Below are 16,529 nucleotides of genomic sequence, written 5' to 3'. Positions count from 1 at the left end.
CAGGGGAACCTCTTGAGAAAAGTACACTGTGCATACATACTAAATATCAGTTACATCCGTTTCCACGTTCTCTCTCCTCATAAAACACGAATGAAGCACAATAAATATGGAAATATGAAATGCATTAATTTAAAATGTTATTAGTTAAAGCAGTTGTAGGAACTTCTTATACATAATCATAAAGCCCTGTCTCCCATGAGAACATGAGGCAGGATGTTGCAAGCAACTTCTCCCATGGAGACCTGAGAGGCAGCGGGCATTATAAAAAACCCTGTTCATTTAAAACGTATTCACATCACCTGCTGAAAAGATGTAAACTAGCACCACCTCACATGTCTCATATGATAGATTTAGAGAGTAGGAAAAACAATAGTTAACAGAGAAATTGGGCGATCAACTTGAGACGAGTCCGCCAACACAGATTCTACACAGGGTGTGATTTTCTAGGTTTTATAATCCATGTGTAACATTATCATATAAAATAATAATGATTAATTTAATACATTTTTATCCATCTCTTCAATAAATAGCTTGTGATTTGACCTCGAGCAAGCCGTTTATCCTTCCTGAGATCATTTTTGCCTGAGTAAAGTAGGACGGGGTGGATTCCATAGGAAGGAATATTTAAAGTCAGGTGGGCCCAAGTTTGCAATCCCACCTCTATTAATTAGTAGCTCTGTTCTTTAAATCAGTTTATCTAACTTCTCTGAAACTTTTCCTTTGAATTTTAGATAAATGGGTTGGTGAGTAGGATGGGAAGATAATAGGTATCTAGTGACTATTAATGTAGTAACATACATAGCAACAGACCGAGTAGCTAGTGCTATAGCATTTATTGTGCATTATATACATGCAAAAAAACACTGGCAAAAGGAATATAGGAATATGGATTCGAAGGAGTTAACTAATCATAACTGTTTATCAGGCACCTACCCAAAGATAAACACATAAAATTTTGTTAAATTACAAAAGATGTATGAGATGAAAATTCTGGCCCTAAGTTTTCTTTAAAACAGGAGACAAATATAACCCACTGAACAAAATCAGAGATAAATAAATATTGTTGGCATTACATACATCTAGCAAAGAACACACTTGGACCATTAGATCGCAGCAGTCAAGCAAAAAAAAAAAAAAAAAGCTTGAGGGAGGATATATAGAAACAAGAACGTTCAAAAGGTGTTTTGGATAGAATGTAGAGCATAAAGGAAGGCACCGAGTCAAAAAACATAATACAGCAGCATGTTTGGGTGTCAGGGAAGTCAGCTCCACTAAAGTAGAGGCTTTATCTAGGCACTAGACGGAAGATAGCCAGGCACAACACATTCACTGGTAAGCCATGTGCCATAATGGGCTCAATAATTGGCTTAAAATATTGATAAAATGAGCTGGGTCCCTTCTTGCATCACTAATGGAAAACACTATTCTGTACTTTTCTAAGTTTCCCAGTAGGTAGATTTACCCTTTGCTTTGCCCCATATGGTTAAACTTGTTCTCTTCTCTGGGAGCTTCAGAAAACATGCTTTTTAAAAGCCCAGAAGAGCGAAGCCATAACACTGCCCGGAGAGAATGTGTTACACAGCTAATAAGCCTTGTTACTCACCAGCTCCCAGGTGAGAAGGTCTGAGCAAAGAGCCTCCCACAGGAGGCCAAGGAGAGAGCCAGGTAAACAAACGGTGTGAAGCGCCAGAGGCAAAGAATCACCTGTGAGATTGCTCCACACTCTCCACACTTTGTTTGCAGAGGTCTGACAGTTTACTTCCAGGGCTGCTGCTTCTGTAGGCAGTGGAGAGCAGTTTAAGGTGGCTTGGACTTGTGGAGTCCTTAGGAGAAACAGGAGAAGTGAAGCTTATGGCGATGGTGTTATCACCCGGAGCCCCTGCCAGGCATTGAGCCTCAGAGGGCCCCAGCTGGGCAAACAGCAGCCCCTAAGACACACACAAAATGCAAAGAAGACATAACAAGCCAAATAACTTGCAGGCTAGAGGGGTCCTGTTTAGAATTGTTCCCTGGGGCAGTGGTTCTCAAATTGATACAGAAAAGTCAGCAGCACCAGTTTAACCTGGAAACTTACTAGGAATGTTAATTATGTCTTCACCCCCGACCTTAGATCTACTAAATGGAAAACTTTGAGGTGGAGCCCAGCAGTCAATTCTAAGAAACCTTCCAGGTGATTCTGATAAACAGTGAAGCTTGAGAACAGCTGCCCCAGGGAGTAAACTCTAGGCCCCCAGAGTTTTTCTTTCTATGCCTAAAACCTGTGACTTAACCCTAGGTTACCCAGCTAGTGAACTACAGAGCTAAAATCAGAAGTCAAGGCTTCCACTTCCTGTCCAGTGATTTTTTTTTGGCAATGATGAGTTTAATCCAACTCTAATGCAATTCAGAATTGAAATGATGTTATTTCAAAACTTCCCAAGGTTGTTGAGAGAAAAAATTAGAGAAATCATTCCAAAACTCCCCATCCGTTATGGAATCCCATTGCATTTTGAAATACAATTAAAGATTTTATTTCATTCTAAGCATTTTGTTCTAGAATACTCATTAAGAACGGTGTGGGGTTTTTTATAACCAATTTTAGGAGACAATCATCTAATTGATTGTTCTGCATCTCAGCAAAGTAAAGGATATGTTTTTTCTAGAATGAATAATAAGATGTTTAGAACAAGTCTAGTCTCATATACTGGCCTGCCATCAAATGACTATTTCAATTTTGCTCCTGTAATGGATTAGGAGTCACTCAATCAAATTAGTTTAAGAGCATTCTGTCTGCGCAGAAATGTGCTGAGTTTAAGAGTATGCTGAACTAAACACAAGACCCCCATCCTCAAAGAAATTTGGAATTTTTAAGGAAAAAAAATCAGAAGATATGCCAAACTATGTTTCAAGGTAACTGATATAGCACCGACTGAAAATCCAACAAGAAGTCTCAAGATTTATTACTTTCATTTAGTTCTAACTGGAGAACTATCACTCTGAGTTTCCTTTATTTTTTCTGATATAGATGTTGCCTTCTGAAATGATTGTTCTCCCGATGCTCTATTATGTTATTCATCCCTTTTCTCACGAATGTCTGGATTCAAGTCGACCATTGATTGAAATTACATTTCAGAAATCAAAAGAGCAGCTCTTGTATGAAAAAAACTGAGGGTGTGAGGCTGAAGGTGGGGCGGACAAGTGGTGTATGTAGGTAATTCCACAAGAAACAATTGATGTTTGTCTACAATAGGAAATGGAAGATGAATTTTTCCCTAGTCCTCTGGGGAAATCATTCAAATATACACTCTTATCAAACTCTAATAATTCTCTTGCTTCTGCCTGTTTGCTTTGATGAAGCTGATAATAACAGAAATCTACATTTATTTGCATTTTTCTACTAGAAGTCACTGAAGCATCCTGGCACATCATTTTAAAGTGCATATGTCTGTGAGTAGCAAAAAAAAAAAAAAAAAAAAAAATGAAAAGTCATACAAATGCAGGCAGGGGACTTCAGAAATGAAATTCAAGAATGAGATGTGAGCTTGCCTCCCTCTGCTCAATGTCCTTGACTTGGGAAGTACATAGGAAGTATGTGCTTTTGTCAGTCTTCTTCAGGCTGAAGGCATTTTAAAAGCATTTCTTCCCAGCAGTGCAATTAATGCCTCTCACTCCCATTTCCACTTCTAACCACCCTGTCCCCCAAAACACTGATAGAAATCATGTACGTCCAGACACAAAATAACAGTACTGAAAGAAATCGATGAAAAATAAACTCAGAAAGGGCTTTATAGATCATCTACTCCATTCATTTCACTGTACAGATTAAACACAAGTATCCCAGAGAACAGAAAGGACTTTTCCAAGACCACAGACCAAAGTGAACAGCAGAATTGAGGAAAGAAAGAAAGCTGCCCCCTTTCTACTGCTGTCCACTCCAGAACGTCAGCATCCTGAAGGCATGGCTTCAGGCTCAGAACTCATATTTGGAAGCCCATCTTCTATTTAACTTTTAAAATTCCATTTTCAATTTTACACTCTTCCTGATACAAGTCATTATTTTTATTTTGAATACTTGTGAACAAACACTGGTCCTTTCTAGCCCCTCAATTCTGGGATTCTGTGATTTGGGTTAATTTATGAGTCAATTCTAAAGCCATATGCAGGAGCTGAAGCAGAACCAAAATAGACGTTGGCATTTTCAGAGTCAGTTACTCTGTTCTTACACATTTGTAATTTTTTGATTTATTTCCTAGAGGTTGTATGGTGCATCGGTAATTGTAGGGAGAAATCATTTTAAAGGCAAATTAGAGTAGAAACGTTGGAAAATGTGCAAAGATGACAGGCAACACCTGAGTTTATTGAAGAAACAAACTTTCTTCTACTATGAAACACAAAATCCTCATTGGTTTTTCAGCTGCATTCATTTAGATACACTTTTTTTTTTTTTATCAAGTGACTGTTATCAAGTGAGGTTAAGCAACTTGCCTAAGGTGACACAGCACCACCCTTTGGTAGCTGTGTCACCTTAGGCAAGTTGCTTAACCTCTCTGTACCTCTACGCATAGCATAGTCCTCTATGAAAAAGACCACAATAATATGCATGTTCACATTTGTTGTTGTGAATAAGTCCACAGACGTAAAGCTCTTAAAACAACATGTGGAATAAGTGCTCAAAGATGTTAGTGATTTTTTCAGTTACTATTATGTGTGTGAAGTAGAAAAGCCTGTTTTCAGTGAATTATTTTATAATAATGTTGAGTTTTGCATTATTATAATTATTTACATGTTGTACTACAGAGCTAGAGTATATGTGATTACATTTTTCTTTTTTTTTTTTTTGTTTTTCCTTTAGCTAATAAAGGCCATTTTCCCCTTTAACTTTCTATGTTCTTTTACTAACTTTTGTTTGATTTTTCTTTAAAATATCTTGAGTTGTCAAATGCCTATAAATGCTTCTGTCCAAATGTTCAATATTTTCAAACACATCCTCAGTTCCATTTATTTATTCATTTATTTACTTTTCATTCATTCATTCATTTGTTCATTTTAGTCAACCCTTTTACAGTTTTTCAACTTTCTGCTTCAATCTAAACCGCTGTTTCCTCAGTGAACATGTGTTTTATCTTTCAACTCACATCTGATGAGGTTTCCTGCATACTGGATCATAAGTCCCATTCTTTTTCCTTTGCTTTTCCTGAGAGTACCAGCTAGTGGCTTCCTATGAAAAAGTATGTGGAAGTAGATTTTCTGAGTCCTTTTATATATTAAAAAAAAATGTATTAAATATATCCTGAATAATGATGGTTGTTGGGTTGTAGAATCAGGCTTGGAAATCATGTTCTGTCATCATTTTGAAGGTGCAACTCTGCAGTCCCGTGGCACACAATGGCTAGAGGTCTGATACCATTCTTATTTACCCTTTGTAAACTCCATCCAGCTTCTGGTCTTGCGATGGGTAGGGATTGTAGTGAGGATTTTTTTAACCATATTACCTCTTTCAGTTATAAGGACACATAATCTTATGTCTTGGGAAATTATTTTTATGATTAATTTGATAATTCCATACATGTCATCGTATCTGTTCTTTATGAGATACTTTTTACTCTATTTTCCAACCCTTGTATTATTATTTTGGCTATTGTATTTTTAACTTCTAAGCTTATTTTCACTTTTTGTTTTCTTAACCCTACTCCTATTTATAGCATCCTGTTTTTATTTTGTGGCTACAGTGTCTTCCCTTAATTCTTTTTTTAAAAATAAAATAGTAATAAATTTTATCTTTGAGATTTTCTTCTCTTCCTTGTACTGAATCAATTTTTCTTGTTTCTTTTTCCCTTTAGTTTCTGTCTTAAATGTTGAAAGATCTCCTCAAGTATCTAGTAATTTTTGGCTATGAATTTGTATTGTAGAGTAAGACATTATACCTGCTAGAAACTCCAGATTCAAGGAAAGCTCTTTCTGACTTGAGTCTTTCATAGTTAGAGTGATTAAATGGCAAGTCTGATTCTCGGTAAGAATCCTTCTAATACTAATACCCATATTCTTTAACGTTATTTTATTTCACCTAAGAAAATTTCTCTAGTCTATTGTCTAAGATTTTGGGGGTGGAATTGATAAGAAATATATCTCACTATCTTCCTCTAGGAACAGGCTATGGTAAAAGAGTCAGATGACTTATGATTCACTGGCATACTTTTATAAATGCTCATATTTTCTGTCTGATACGTCAATACAACACACTACCACGAACACTGGGACCAGCTATATAATTTATGAGGCCTTGTATTAAAAAATAAAATGAGGCTCCTTGTTCGAAATTACTTAGAATTTCAATTTTACAATAGCAAATCTTAAACAAGGATGGGACCTTCTGAATGTGGAACTGTGTGTGATCACACAAGCTGCACAACCATGAACATGGTCCAAACAAAACCACTTGTTGTCCCCACTCTACGTGGTTCAGTTTCTCCAGAAGAGTATGAACCTCCTATTTTCTGAGAGGTCGTAAAGGGGATAATCGGATAATCATCTGGCTAAAAGGCACAAGAATAAAGATCCAAAAAAATAAATTTTTAAGCCAATCAACATGTTTTCCATATTATACCTCATTTCCATTTGTTGTGATTCTTGGAATCTCCAAGAATCCAGGCTTTTTAGGGTTCTATGGGACAAGTCATTACTTCTCACTGTTTTATCATTTTGCCCCTCAGTAACCATGATCTGCTCTTGAAAGCAAGTTATTTTTCTTTTTTTCAGCTTTCAAAACTTTGATGACATCTCTTATTCCGTATGATCTCCTCTCTCATTCCGTTTCTGCTTTTGTGCTTAAATGTTCATTTTTTTAACTGTCATTTGGGGGGTATATCAAATGGAATACATATAAAAGCCTTCAGTTTTCTAAATCACCATATTTAACCAGAACTGGAGTATTTAGCCATATACATATATATATATGTATATGGCTAAATATATATATATACATATAGCCATATACATATATATATGGCTAAATGTGTATGTGTATATATATATATGTGTGTGTGTGCATATATATATATATATATATATATATATATATATATATATGTATAAAACCTCCTTTTACCCTCCAGTTACTTAAGATGGCTCCACTTTTGGCTAATAAAAAGATAAATTTAACTTTTCCGAGTTTTCAAATTCTAAAACATTTTGTTTTCAAATGCCCCCTATTTTTACCTCCTCCCAATCCTTAAAAAAAATAAGTGCATATTTTCTAGAAAATAGAGTACACGGTGTGCTATGCTTGTTGACACAAATATTTCAGGACAGTGTATGTATACCTCGTTCCAGCCAAATTGCTGGCTAAAGAAGATAGTGAATTTTTAGTTGTAAGCCATTATGAAACTAGCTACTTTATTTATATCAATTAATATGTAATTCATAGTTAACTATTCTCCATTATTTTTAAGACAAAATCCTCAAGTTTAATTAGAACTCTGAGTCATAGCCAAAAACTTGGTGACTGATCATCATTCTGACAGAACTAAAACTTGAAGAAGTTGGATGGCAGTAGAAAATCTTGAGTCTTAAAGAAAGAATGGATTATGCTGACCTTACACTGTGTGTATATACAGGTACAAAACCATTTTAAATAGAAGCCTTGGTTCAGGCTGTAAACAATGCTATTTCAACTGTGCCTTACTAGAACTTCACTTAGAATTAGTTATCAGTGTGCTGCTTCAGTACTCAATTGTCTAGCATAGCTAAAGAGATAGTAAGCTATCAAGAGAATTAATTGGATCCGATTCAACTTCTCAATGATCTCAGCCATCTTATAATCATAGAAGCCAAATATAACCCAGATCTCCCAACTGGTAGTCTATTGACTGTCTAATTAAGAAGCAAAACTGTCTACGGTGATTTAATATCTAGCCTCATTCTATGTTAAGATGGATGTCTTGTCAAAAAGCTCATAAAATATTCACATCTACAACCTATTTGACCCAGATGCCACTCAGCTTGAATTGTGGAAAGTGGAGAAAAGACTGTTTTTTTTTCTCTTGCGAACATTTTTTTTTTCAATTTTATAAACACTTATCTGTCCTGTTTTATTTTCTTAGAAATGTCATCACTATACTACTTAGAGTTGGGAACATGAATAGTATCTATAGGTAAAAACACCTATTTTGGAGGGAGGCAGTTAAGAAGTTCTACTTATAGCATGACCTGCCCTATGTTTGGAGAGAGAGAGAGAGAGACAGTGTGTGTGTGTGTGTGTGTGTGTGTGTGTGTGTGTGTGTGTGTGTAAATGTGAGTCTGGGGCTAAGGATCTTATTAGTCCTGATTATATAGGACTGAAGATTTTTAAGAGATCTTTCTTTACATCTCCCTAATGAAGGACTACCCAAAGATAATTGTCCATGAAATGTAAGGCTACTTCCTTTTACTCAAAACTTAAGTATCCCATTTTTATTTATCCGACAATGGAAAATAATCCTAAATACTTTGATTCAACACATTTAAATTAGAAATAATTAAGAAGGTCGATTCTCTTTATCTGATTCTTCTGTAGAGTAGGGTTCCATTGACAACATGTGACTTGATGTCCCCTGAAGTATAGTGAACATATGACCATGTAGAAGGAATATTGAACTAGCTGGATATTCTAGTCTCTAGTTAAGGTATGTGATCTAGTACTTACCTGAGTGGCCATGGGCAAATCCCTTAGATTCTCTGGATCACAGTTAATTACTATTTCAATTGAGAATAATACCATCTGCTCATTTTTTAGCAGGTCTCATTGTGCTTTCTCTATGTCAGGCCTTCTGCTGCACACTATCTGATCTACCTGAAATTAGAGCTATGATCTCATTTTAGTTCCCACAACAATTCTACTATTAGATGTTACAATATAAAGCCCAGAGAAGATCATACAGTTCATTAACATGAGAATCAGAATTCACAGTTAAGTCAATATGGTGGCACAGTTTATAACCTTATGTTAATATACTTTAGACAACTATCGAAAAATAATTCCACCTCTTTTTGACAGCAGGTCCTAGTCTATGTAGTAGCACAAAAAAATAGTGCTATTTCACAAGGTTATAAAAGGGTTAAATAAGATAATACATGCATGGCATTTATGCCCATGGATATATGAAGTGATATTATTTATTATAATTATTAATATATTATGTTAATATTAAATGTGTTTGGCATTTCCAGTGCTTGTCATTTAGGTCCCATTTATACCCACTAGCTGGCTGGAAAGTTCTAATTTAAAAGTATGCAGGACTCTGCAACTGGGACTTATCATGTTTCTCAGAGGACTTGGCGGCCCACAGTGCCCATCGTCCCCTGGGAGTGTCATCAACCATTGCTAAATGAATGCTGAGAACTATACTCTTTTCCAGTTTGTATCAGCAATGAGAAGGCATCCTTGTTAGCCAAATCTTCCACTCTAACACCAGAGAGCATTTATACTACCACAGCTGGCTGTTCCCATGCCACGTTTTAGGAAATCTCACAAAGGCTGAACACAGACTACATGGTTATGGCTTGGAGAGAGAGAATAAGATTGGGGACAGCCTAAAATCTGTGATTAATGTTGGTAGGTTTTCTGCTTTATTCTGTGAGCATTTTTTCCCCAACCCAAATCCTCAGACCAGTGATATCATTACTAGAAAAGCCAAATGCTGTAAGACAATTGCAGGTGGAGAAATGTTCTGGTAAGCAGAACCCATTCTAATTTTCTGCAGACACATTGGTTAATCCCTGTAAGTATGACTAAGTGCTACAATCTGTGACTGGGGTCATTTTGGATTGAGAGGTACGCATATTCTCAGATTAAGATTTTGAGGTCCTTATCAAATGATTTTAGGGTCTTAGATGATCAACAGGCCATCCCTCTTCACTCCCCACCCCCATTATCTCCCTTATCGTTATCTGGAACTTATTCTCATCTCATGTATACTAGCAACCACTTGGGCCTGGAGAGCCAGCAGATGTACTGAAGTTTGCTTTCTGCAGCACAGCCCTCAGGGCGTCTGTGCAACTGTCAGAATTGATGTGCTTAATGGTTTTCTAAGAAACTGCTGCTGCTGTGAAATAGTTGCCTCTTGAATTGGTCAAACACTTGTTACTGGTCTCCCCTGCTGTGCGAGGTGGGATGACCCCTGACAGATAAGTAAGAACTTGAGTTAAAAGGGTGCTGCTTAGTATAAAAATGATTCATTTCACCTTTCTGTTTCAAAGCACTGCTCTGCAAAGGGCCCTTGGCTTGTCATCCTTTGCCTTGTAGCAACATTCTCCACAACGAACTCCCCACATTAAATGAGAATCTATATATGTAGAGCAGGAAAGCCTGCCCCTATTTTTGGAGAGTATAGTGACAAGTGTCACTTGTTTATTTTTTTATTACTGAAAGGCACAAAAAGATGCTGTGGCAACTAAGACCCCGATGAATTGTTGGTGAGGAGGGTGGAGACCCAGAATAAATCCACTTTCGTGGAAGGAGAAAGATGGTTTATCAGGCTGTTTCTTAGAAGAAAAGACAATAATCACAACATGCTGGGCCCATTTTAAGTTTGCTTCAGGTATATGCACATTTTCTGCCAAAGTCAGTGATTTTGTAGATTACTTTCCTAATGGATTCCATAAATACAACAGCATCAGGGAAAATCAGAGGTAAAGATTGTGGAAGGGAAGAGGGGACGGGGGACATACAACAATATTAGAAGTGGCATTTAGAAGTCTTTCAAATAACATTGTGGGTTCAGTTCAGGAGAGGGCCGACTGTTGGCAGCGGCAATCGTAATGGAGAAGGCTTATGACCATTTGGCTTTTAATTAGCAAAATATTTCACACTTCTTTTACATCCTAAGGTGGAATTTTGTGACCATCTGGAAGTGTACAGGAAAATGGTTTTGTGTGGAATATTTTGCGTTCCTTTGTGCAATTAGAGAATTTAAGAGGCATAGTCAATTTAATATATAGGTGGAAAATAACTTCCTATTTTCTTCCTCTCTCTTCAGCAGGTCTGTGTATGGTAAAAAAAAAAAAAAAAAAACAAAAAAAAAAAAACTATTTTTATTATTACGGATGCAGATCAATTAACTTTTCACATTCGGGGACTTTCAATTATGTGGTGATTATTTTGGATAAGCAAGATGACTACAGGTAATAGTCTTGGTCTCAACACATTTTACAAACTAAAATTGTTTATTTCATCAAATAGCTATTTCTTATTAAATATTTTTATTTATTAGGTAATGATAGCATCTGCTAATTCATAACACATAAGGACTCTTGATAATTAAAACTGCAAAACACTTTTAAAAATATCATTTGCTAGAAGATGATATTTTCATTGCATTTAAGATTTGGCAGCTCAGTTTCACTTCCGGTTGTCTAATTTAGGCCTCATCTGGAGACTTCAATTTAGAAATCTCAAATTGAAGGGCCATGCCTAACAGTTTTATGCTGTGAGATTTCAACACCAAAAGACCTGCACTTAAGGATTTGGTTTTCCCATACTCCGATATAGATCTGAGACAGGTTGAGCTATATTGCCTTGCAGAGTAAGGTTAAAACCTTTTCACTGGGATCAGAGGTAGGTTGACGAATTTGGGATTGCAAAAACTTCCATTACAAGGAGCACTACTATGCTGCAGCTGGAACAACTGGTTTTAATTAATCTGAATAAACGGTGGGCTTTGACAAACAAATAATAACCATCAAATAAGTAGCTTTCTAGGGAGAAAACCTTCCAAAGTGGCAGTATTGCCTTTGGGCTTTTGAGAGATTATATTTAATAAGCTGCTCATTGCCGTTCTAAAGGAAGAAGGGGGGATAGAGTATATGTATTGAGGAACTGGGGAAAGGATTTGGCTTGAGATTGCAGAAATGTGAGAATAATTGAATTTTGGAGCTGAATGGGACTTTGGCAACCGTTTACACCTTCTATCCTCATTATATCCAAAGAAGAAAGAAAATTGAACTGCAGAAAAGATAGAGATAGAGAAACAGAGAGAGAGACAGAGGTCTTATTTCATATTAATAAGAATGAGCATTGGTTATTGGGATGATATGGGGGTAATCTATATTCAGTGCATTCTACTTACTAAGAAAGGGAATTAAGTAAAAACTTTAAAAATCATCACAAGGTTTTGAAGTTTGAATAACTAGAAATTATACTAATTTATTACATCCATAATGTCCCCAGATGTTTGAAATAACAAAGTTCCATTTACCTATGTCAGACAATGGGCAAGAGATATTTGGCATTAATCTTGAATGCAGATACTCATATTCCAGAACTTACTGTTCTGAAGGGGAGCATTATGTATAATTAGCCACCACTCGCTGTCTTTGGACTTCCAGGCAGTTTGACTATAACAGGCATTTAACTAATACGGTATAAAAAAGCTCAGCCTATTACAATCCTGTCCACCATTGCTATTCGTTCTGGTCTCCCATGTAAAAGCAGAGCAGAAAGGGCCAGACCACTATGTCTCTTTCAGGAGGGATGTTCTTCAACCTAGGATGAGGATTGTGAGACAACACTGATAAAAATTCTAATTGGTATTTTTCCCACCTTCTGTCAACCTCTTAAACTGCAGACTTATGCTTTAATATTAGGTGGATTCATTAGCAACATTTTTTAAGCTATGGGCAAGTAGAAGGACGATGGTCAAAATCTTAAGTGGGAAATAAGCTCTCTGTAAAGTCAAGAAGGATACTCTTTATAAAGGTGCCACAATCTCTGTATCTAAATCTTCTTTTCTTTCTCTTTCAATTATTATTATTTTTTAAAATAATTCATCAGAAGTTCCTTTCTTGTGACCAGTAGGGTCATGGTATATCCTCGAGTATTTCAGTTGGGCTTATTTGAAGTTCTACTCTACAGACAGGATACAGATGTGTCATTTGAGTGCCAAGGGTATTAACTAGAAGCAAAAGCAAATGGCTTCTATTACATTTTTTTTTCAATATTTCATTGTGTCAAGGTAAAGTCATTCTATGTGCAAAGTCATGACCTCAGTCCTTAAGAGCGCATAAAATACAGATGCAACTCCCACAAGTTGTTTGTTTGTTTGTTGTTTGTTTGTTTTCTACAATCACGGGAAGATGAATATAGACTATTCTCTAAGGAGGAACAATGGTAGTGGGAGAGGGGAGGAAGCGTAGTATCAGGGTATGAGGCTAGTGGCTTATAGGGAAGCACTAAGTAAAAAAGGCAATTCAAGAAAGCATCTTTGGATTTCTCTCTCCTTTCTGTGAATAACCTCACCCCACTCTACCTCCCACATCAAAATATGCTCAATAGCAATTCATGGCACCCAACATGAACAATATGTGCACGCATACACACGCACACATCATTCACCTATCACAAGAGCCACACACAACTTTCTTAACGTCATCCCAATTGCTCACCTTTCTCAAAGCCAAAATTTATTTTCTCCCATGTCTATGGAATTATCCTGTTTTATCTCTTGGGTAACAGAGTAATGGGTAGCTAATAAAATAGAGTTATTTCTGTGTACTGGTGAATACTATAAAATATTATCAGGACCGTGCAATATCATGTGCTAGCATTCATTCTATGTTGTCAGTTCTAGAAACTTGGTTGATTAAGTTTTGGGGGGCATCTAGAGAAAAAATATTTAGTTAAAATCAAGATTTAGAAGGCCAGTCCTGCTCTTTAGCACCCTGCCTGATGTTTGATACATTTAGCTCACCAGAGGAGAAAGGCAGCTTGTCATTCTCATTTTTCATGCTTTGCCCAGTAAGGAGCATCCCTAGCGAGAGCTTAATACGTGTGCTGACAGAAGGCAAAAGCTTCTATCAGATTGTCAGATTAGACCCTCAAAGGTAGGGATGTGTGTGTGTGTGTGTGCGCGCGCGCGCGCACGCGCGCGTGCACACACATGTGTGCTAAACTTTTCTCCATGGTAGAAAAATAGGAAGAATTTCCACTGGGAAAGTTTTTATCAAAGTTTAAATAAGAAGATTATGATGAACAGAATTCCCCCCCCTTAAAGACAGCTGGATAATTCTCAATTGATTTGCAAATTGAGTTGACAAAGTACATTCTATACTTTTTCCTCCCCAAAAAGTGCAAACACAAGACATGCACAAAGTAAATTTACTCTGAAAAAGGAAGAGGGAGTTAATTAAAAATAATTCTATTTCACATTTATTTAACTTTTACTATGTATGAGGCACTTGTGTCTACTTCTCACGCAAACCATATAAAATGGGCCACAGTTATGCAAAGCTGGGTCGTCCTGGTCTTTTTGCTCAGGCTTCCTCCACTGTACTCTTAGCTGCCTTTCTGTAAACTACTTTTTAAGAAGTCACACGATACCATGTGATTTCACTTATATGCAAAATCTAAGGAAAAAACTAATCAAAAACAGACTCACAAATATAGTGGACAAATTGGTGACAGACAGAGGGGAGGGGAGTTGGGGGGCTGGAAGAGTGAAGGGTTAAAAAAGTACAAATTAGTATTTGTTAGACAGTCACATGGATGGGGAGTATGGCATAGGGAATGCAGTTAGCATTAATATATTAGGTGGAAACCAGAGGAGACAAGGAGCAATTAGGGGGATCATTTTATAAAGTATATAAATGTCTAACCAACGTACTGTATACTTGAAACTAATTAAAATAATAAATAATTTTATTTTTTAAAAAGTCACACAAAATTGTGTAATAGAAACTGGGGATTTTTAAATAAAAGGTGACACAAATATTAATACCTCTTGAGTAAAAGAGAATTTTGTTTTCTTCTTCAACAAAACATTGATTTAGAATGAATATGGATTTGTATGAGAAGCAGATAAAAACCCAAAAATGAAATTTCTGACCCTTGAATTGCCCAGCCATGGAATGGGGACAGCATTGGAAAACAGGAGACACTGGCCTAGGATTCTCTAAAAGGAGTTTCTGTGTTTGAAGTTGAGAAATTGAACGGGTGGTTGTTAGGGAACCTCTGAGCTGTAAAGTTCTATGATCCCACCACACAGAAATAGTGTTCCCCAAGCTCTCTGGATTTTATCTACCTGCACTACACCCTCCAAGCTACTGCTGGATTTATTCTGAATTCAATTACCTGTGTGTTGTAAATGCCGTGCTTGCTGTCTTGAAGTTTCACAGTCATGAATCTGCAGTTAGGTTTTTTAGTACTTCTGTAGGAACATGGGAAAGAATCCTTAGGAACTGTCTCGAACAGGCTTCTATGTTCATAGAGTTTATATTACAGTTATAATCTAACTGTCTATGGAATTAAGACTTAGTCAATAAAATGAGTACTATTGAAAAATTTAAAATAAGACCTGTATAAAAAAATAAGACTCTTTAAGTCTTTAGCATGCAATATTCCATATAACCACTAACAAATTGTTGAAATTGAAAGAGTGGGGTCTAACATTTTACTTTGAGTCGAAATCACAAAAACAGATTTGAACAAAACAAGGCCTTTTGTTCAGGAACCACAGCTAATCCTACCCTAGAAATTCATCTAGAACTTGTAAACGCCAAAGAGATCATTATTTCTTACAGCACCTTTTATACCATCTGTACACATATTTATAAGAGCATACTATTTACTGCATATTATACAGATTCCTAATCTCTATTTTGCACATTTTTATTATATCACCATACATATATTATTAGAAATGCTATGGTGCCGCGACAACTCTCTTAGTCAGCTCAGGCTGTCATAACAGAATACCACTGACTGGATTAAATAGCAGAAATTTGTTTCTCAGTCTTCTAGAGACTAAGAAGTCCAAGATCAAGGTGCTGGCCAATTAGATTCATGGTAAGGTCTCTCTCTCTGGTTTGCAGACAACCACCTTTTCACTGTGGGCTCAAATGACCTCATTTCAGTGCCTGAATTTGGAGATAAAAAAACAAGCCCTCTGGTGCCCTTTCTTATAAGAGCACTAATATCACCATGAAGGCCTCACCTTTATAACTTCATCTAAATCAACATATTAACACATTAGGCAGGGGTCTCCAGAGAAACAGAACCAGTAAGATACATATAATTTATATATTTATTATAAGGTTTGACTCACACAATTATGAAGTGTGAGAAGTCCCAGGATTTACCGTCCGCAAGCTGGAGATCTAAGAAAGCTGATGAAGTAGTTGTAAGGCCTGAGAGCCAAAGACCCAATGGTGAAGAGTCCAGTCCTGGTCTAAAGGGCCTGAGAACTAGGATCCCAGAGGGCAGGAGAAAATGGATGCCCCAGCTTGAACAGTCAGCCTTTTGTTCTATTACTCTGTCTTTTGTCCTGTTCAGACCCTCAATGGTTTGGATGATTCCCTCCCACTTTGAAAAGGACCATCTGCTCCACTCAATCCACCAATTCAAATGCTAATCTCTTCCACAAACAACCTCACAGACACACCCAGAAACAATGTCCAACCAGCCATCTGGGCATCTCATGGCCCAATCAAGTTGACACACAAAATTAATTACCACATCTAATTCCCTCTCCAAGGCCCCATCTCAAAATACCATCACATTGAAGGTTAGGGCTTCAACATAT

The 16,529-nt window shown here is 36.7% G+C and overlaps 1 protein-coding gene across 1 annotated transcript in view; it reads right to left on the bottom strand.

The window, feature by feature from the left end:
• LOC107510477 overlaps positions 1-16,529 on the bottom strand; it is a 204,712-nt gene that overhangs the window by 144,447 nt on the left and 43,736 nt on the right. The window contains exon 3 of the mRNA XM_036223320.1: positions 1,604-1,848. Within this exon, the coding sequence (XP_036079213.1) occupies positions 1,604-1,848 (245 nt within the window). The remainder of the gene's footprint in view (positions 1-1,603; positions 1,849-16,529) is intronic.

The sequence above is a fragment of the Rousettus aegyptiacus genome, unplaced genomic scaffold, assembly GCF_014176215.1.
Source record: "Rousettus aegyptiacus isolate mRouAeg1 unplaced genomic scaffold, mRouAeg1.p scaffold_m13_p_6, whole genome shotgun sequence".
In the NCBI taxonomy this organism is placed as follows: domain Eukaryota; kingdom Metazoa; phylum Chordata; class Mammalia; order Chiroptera; family Pteropodidae; genus Rousettus; species Rousettus aegyptiacus.
The sequence above is the reverse complement of the archived record's forward strand: the minus strand, read 5'-3'. Positions and strand labels throughout refer to the sequence as shown.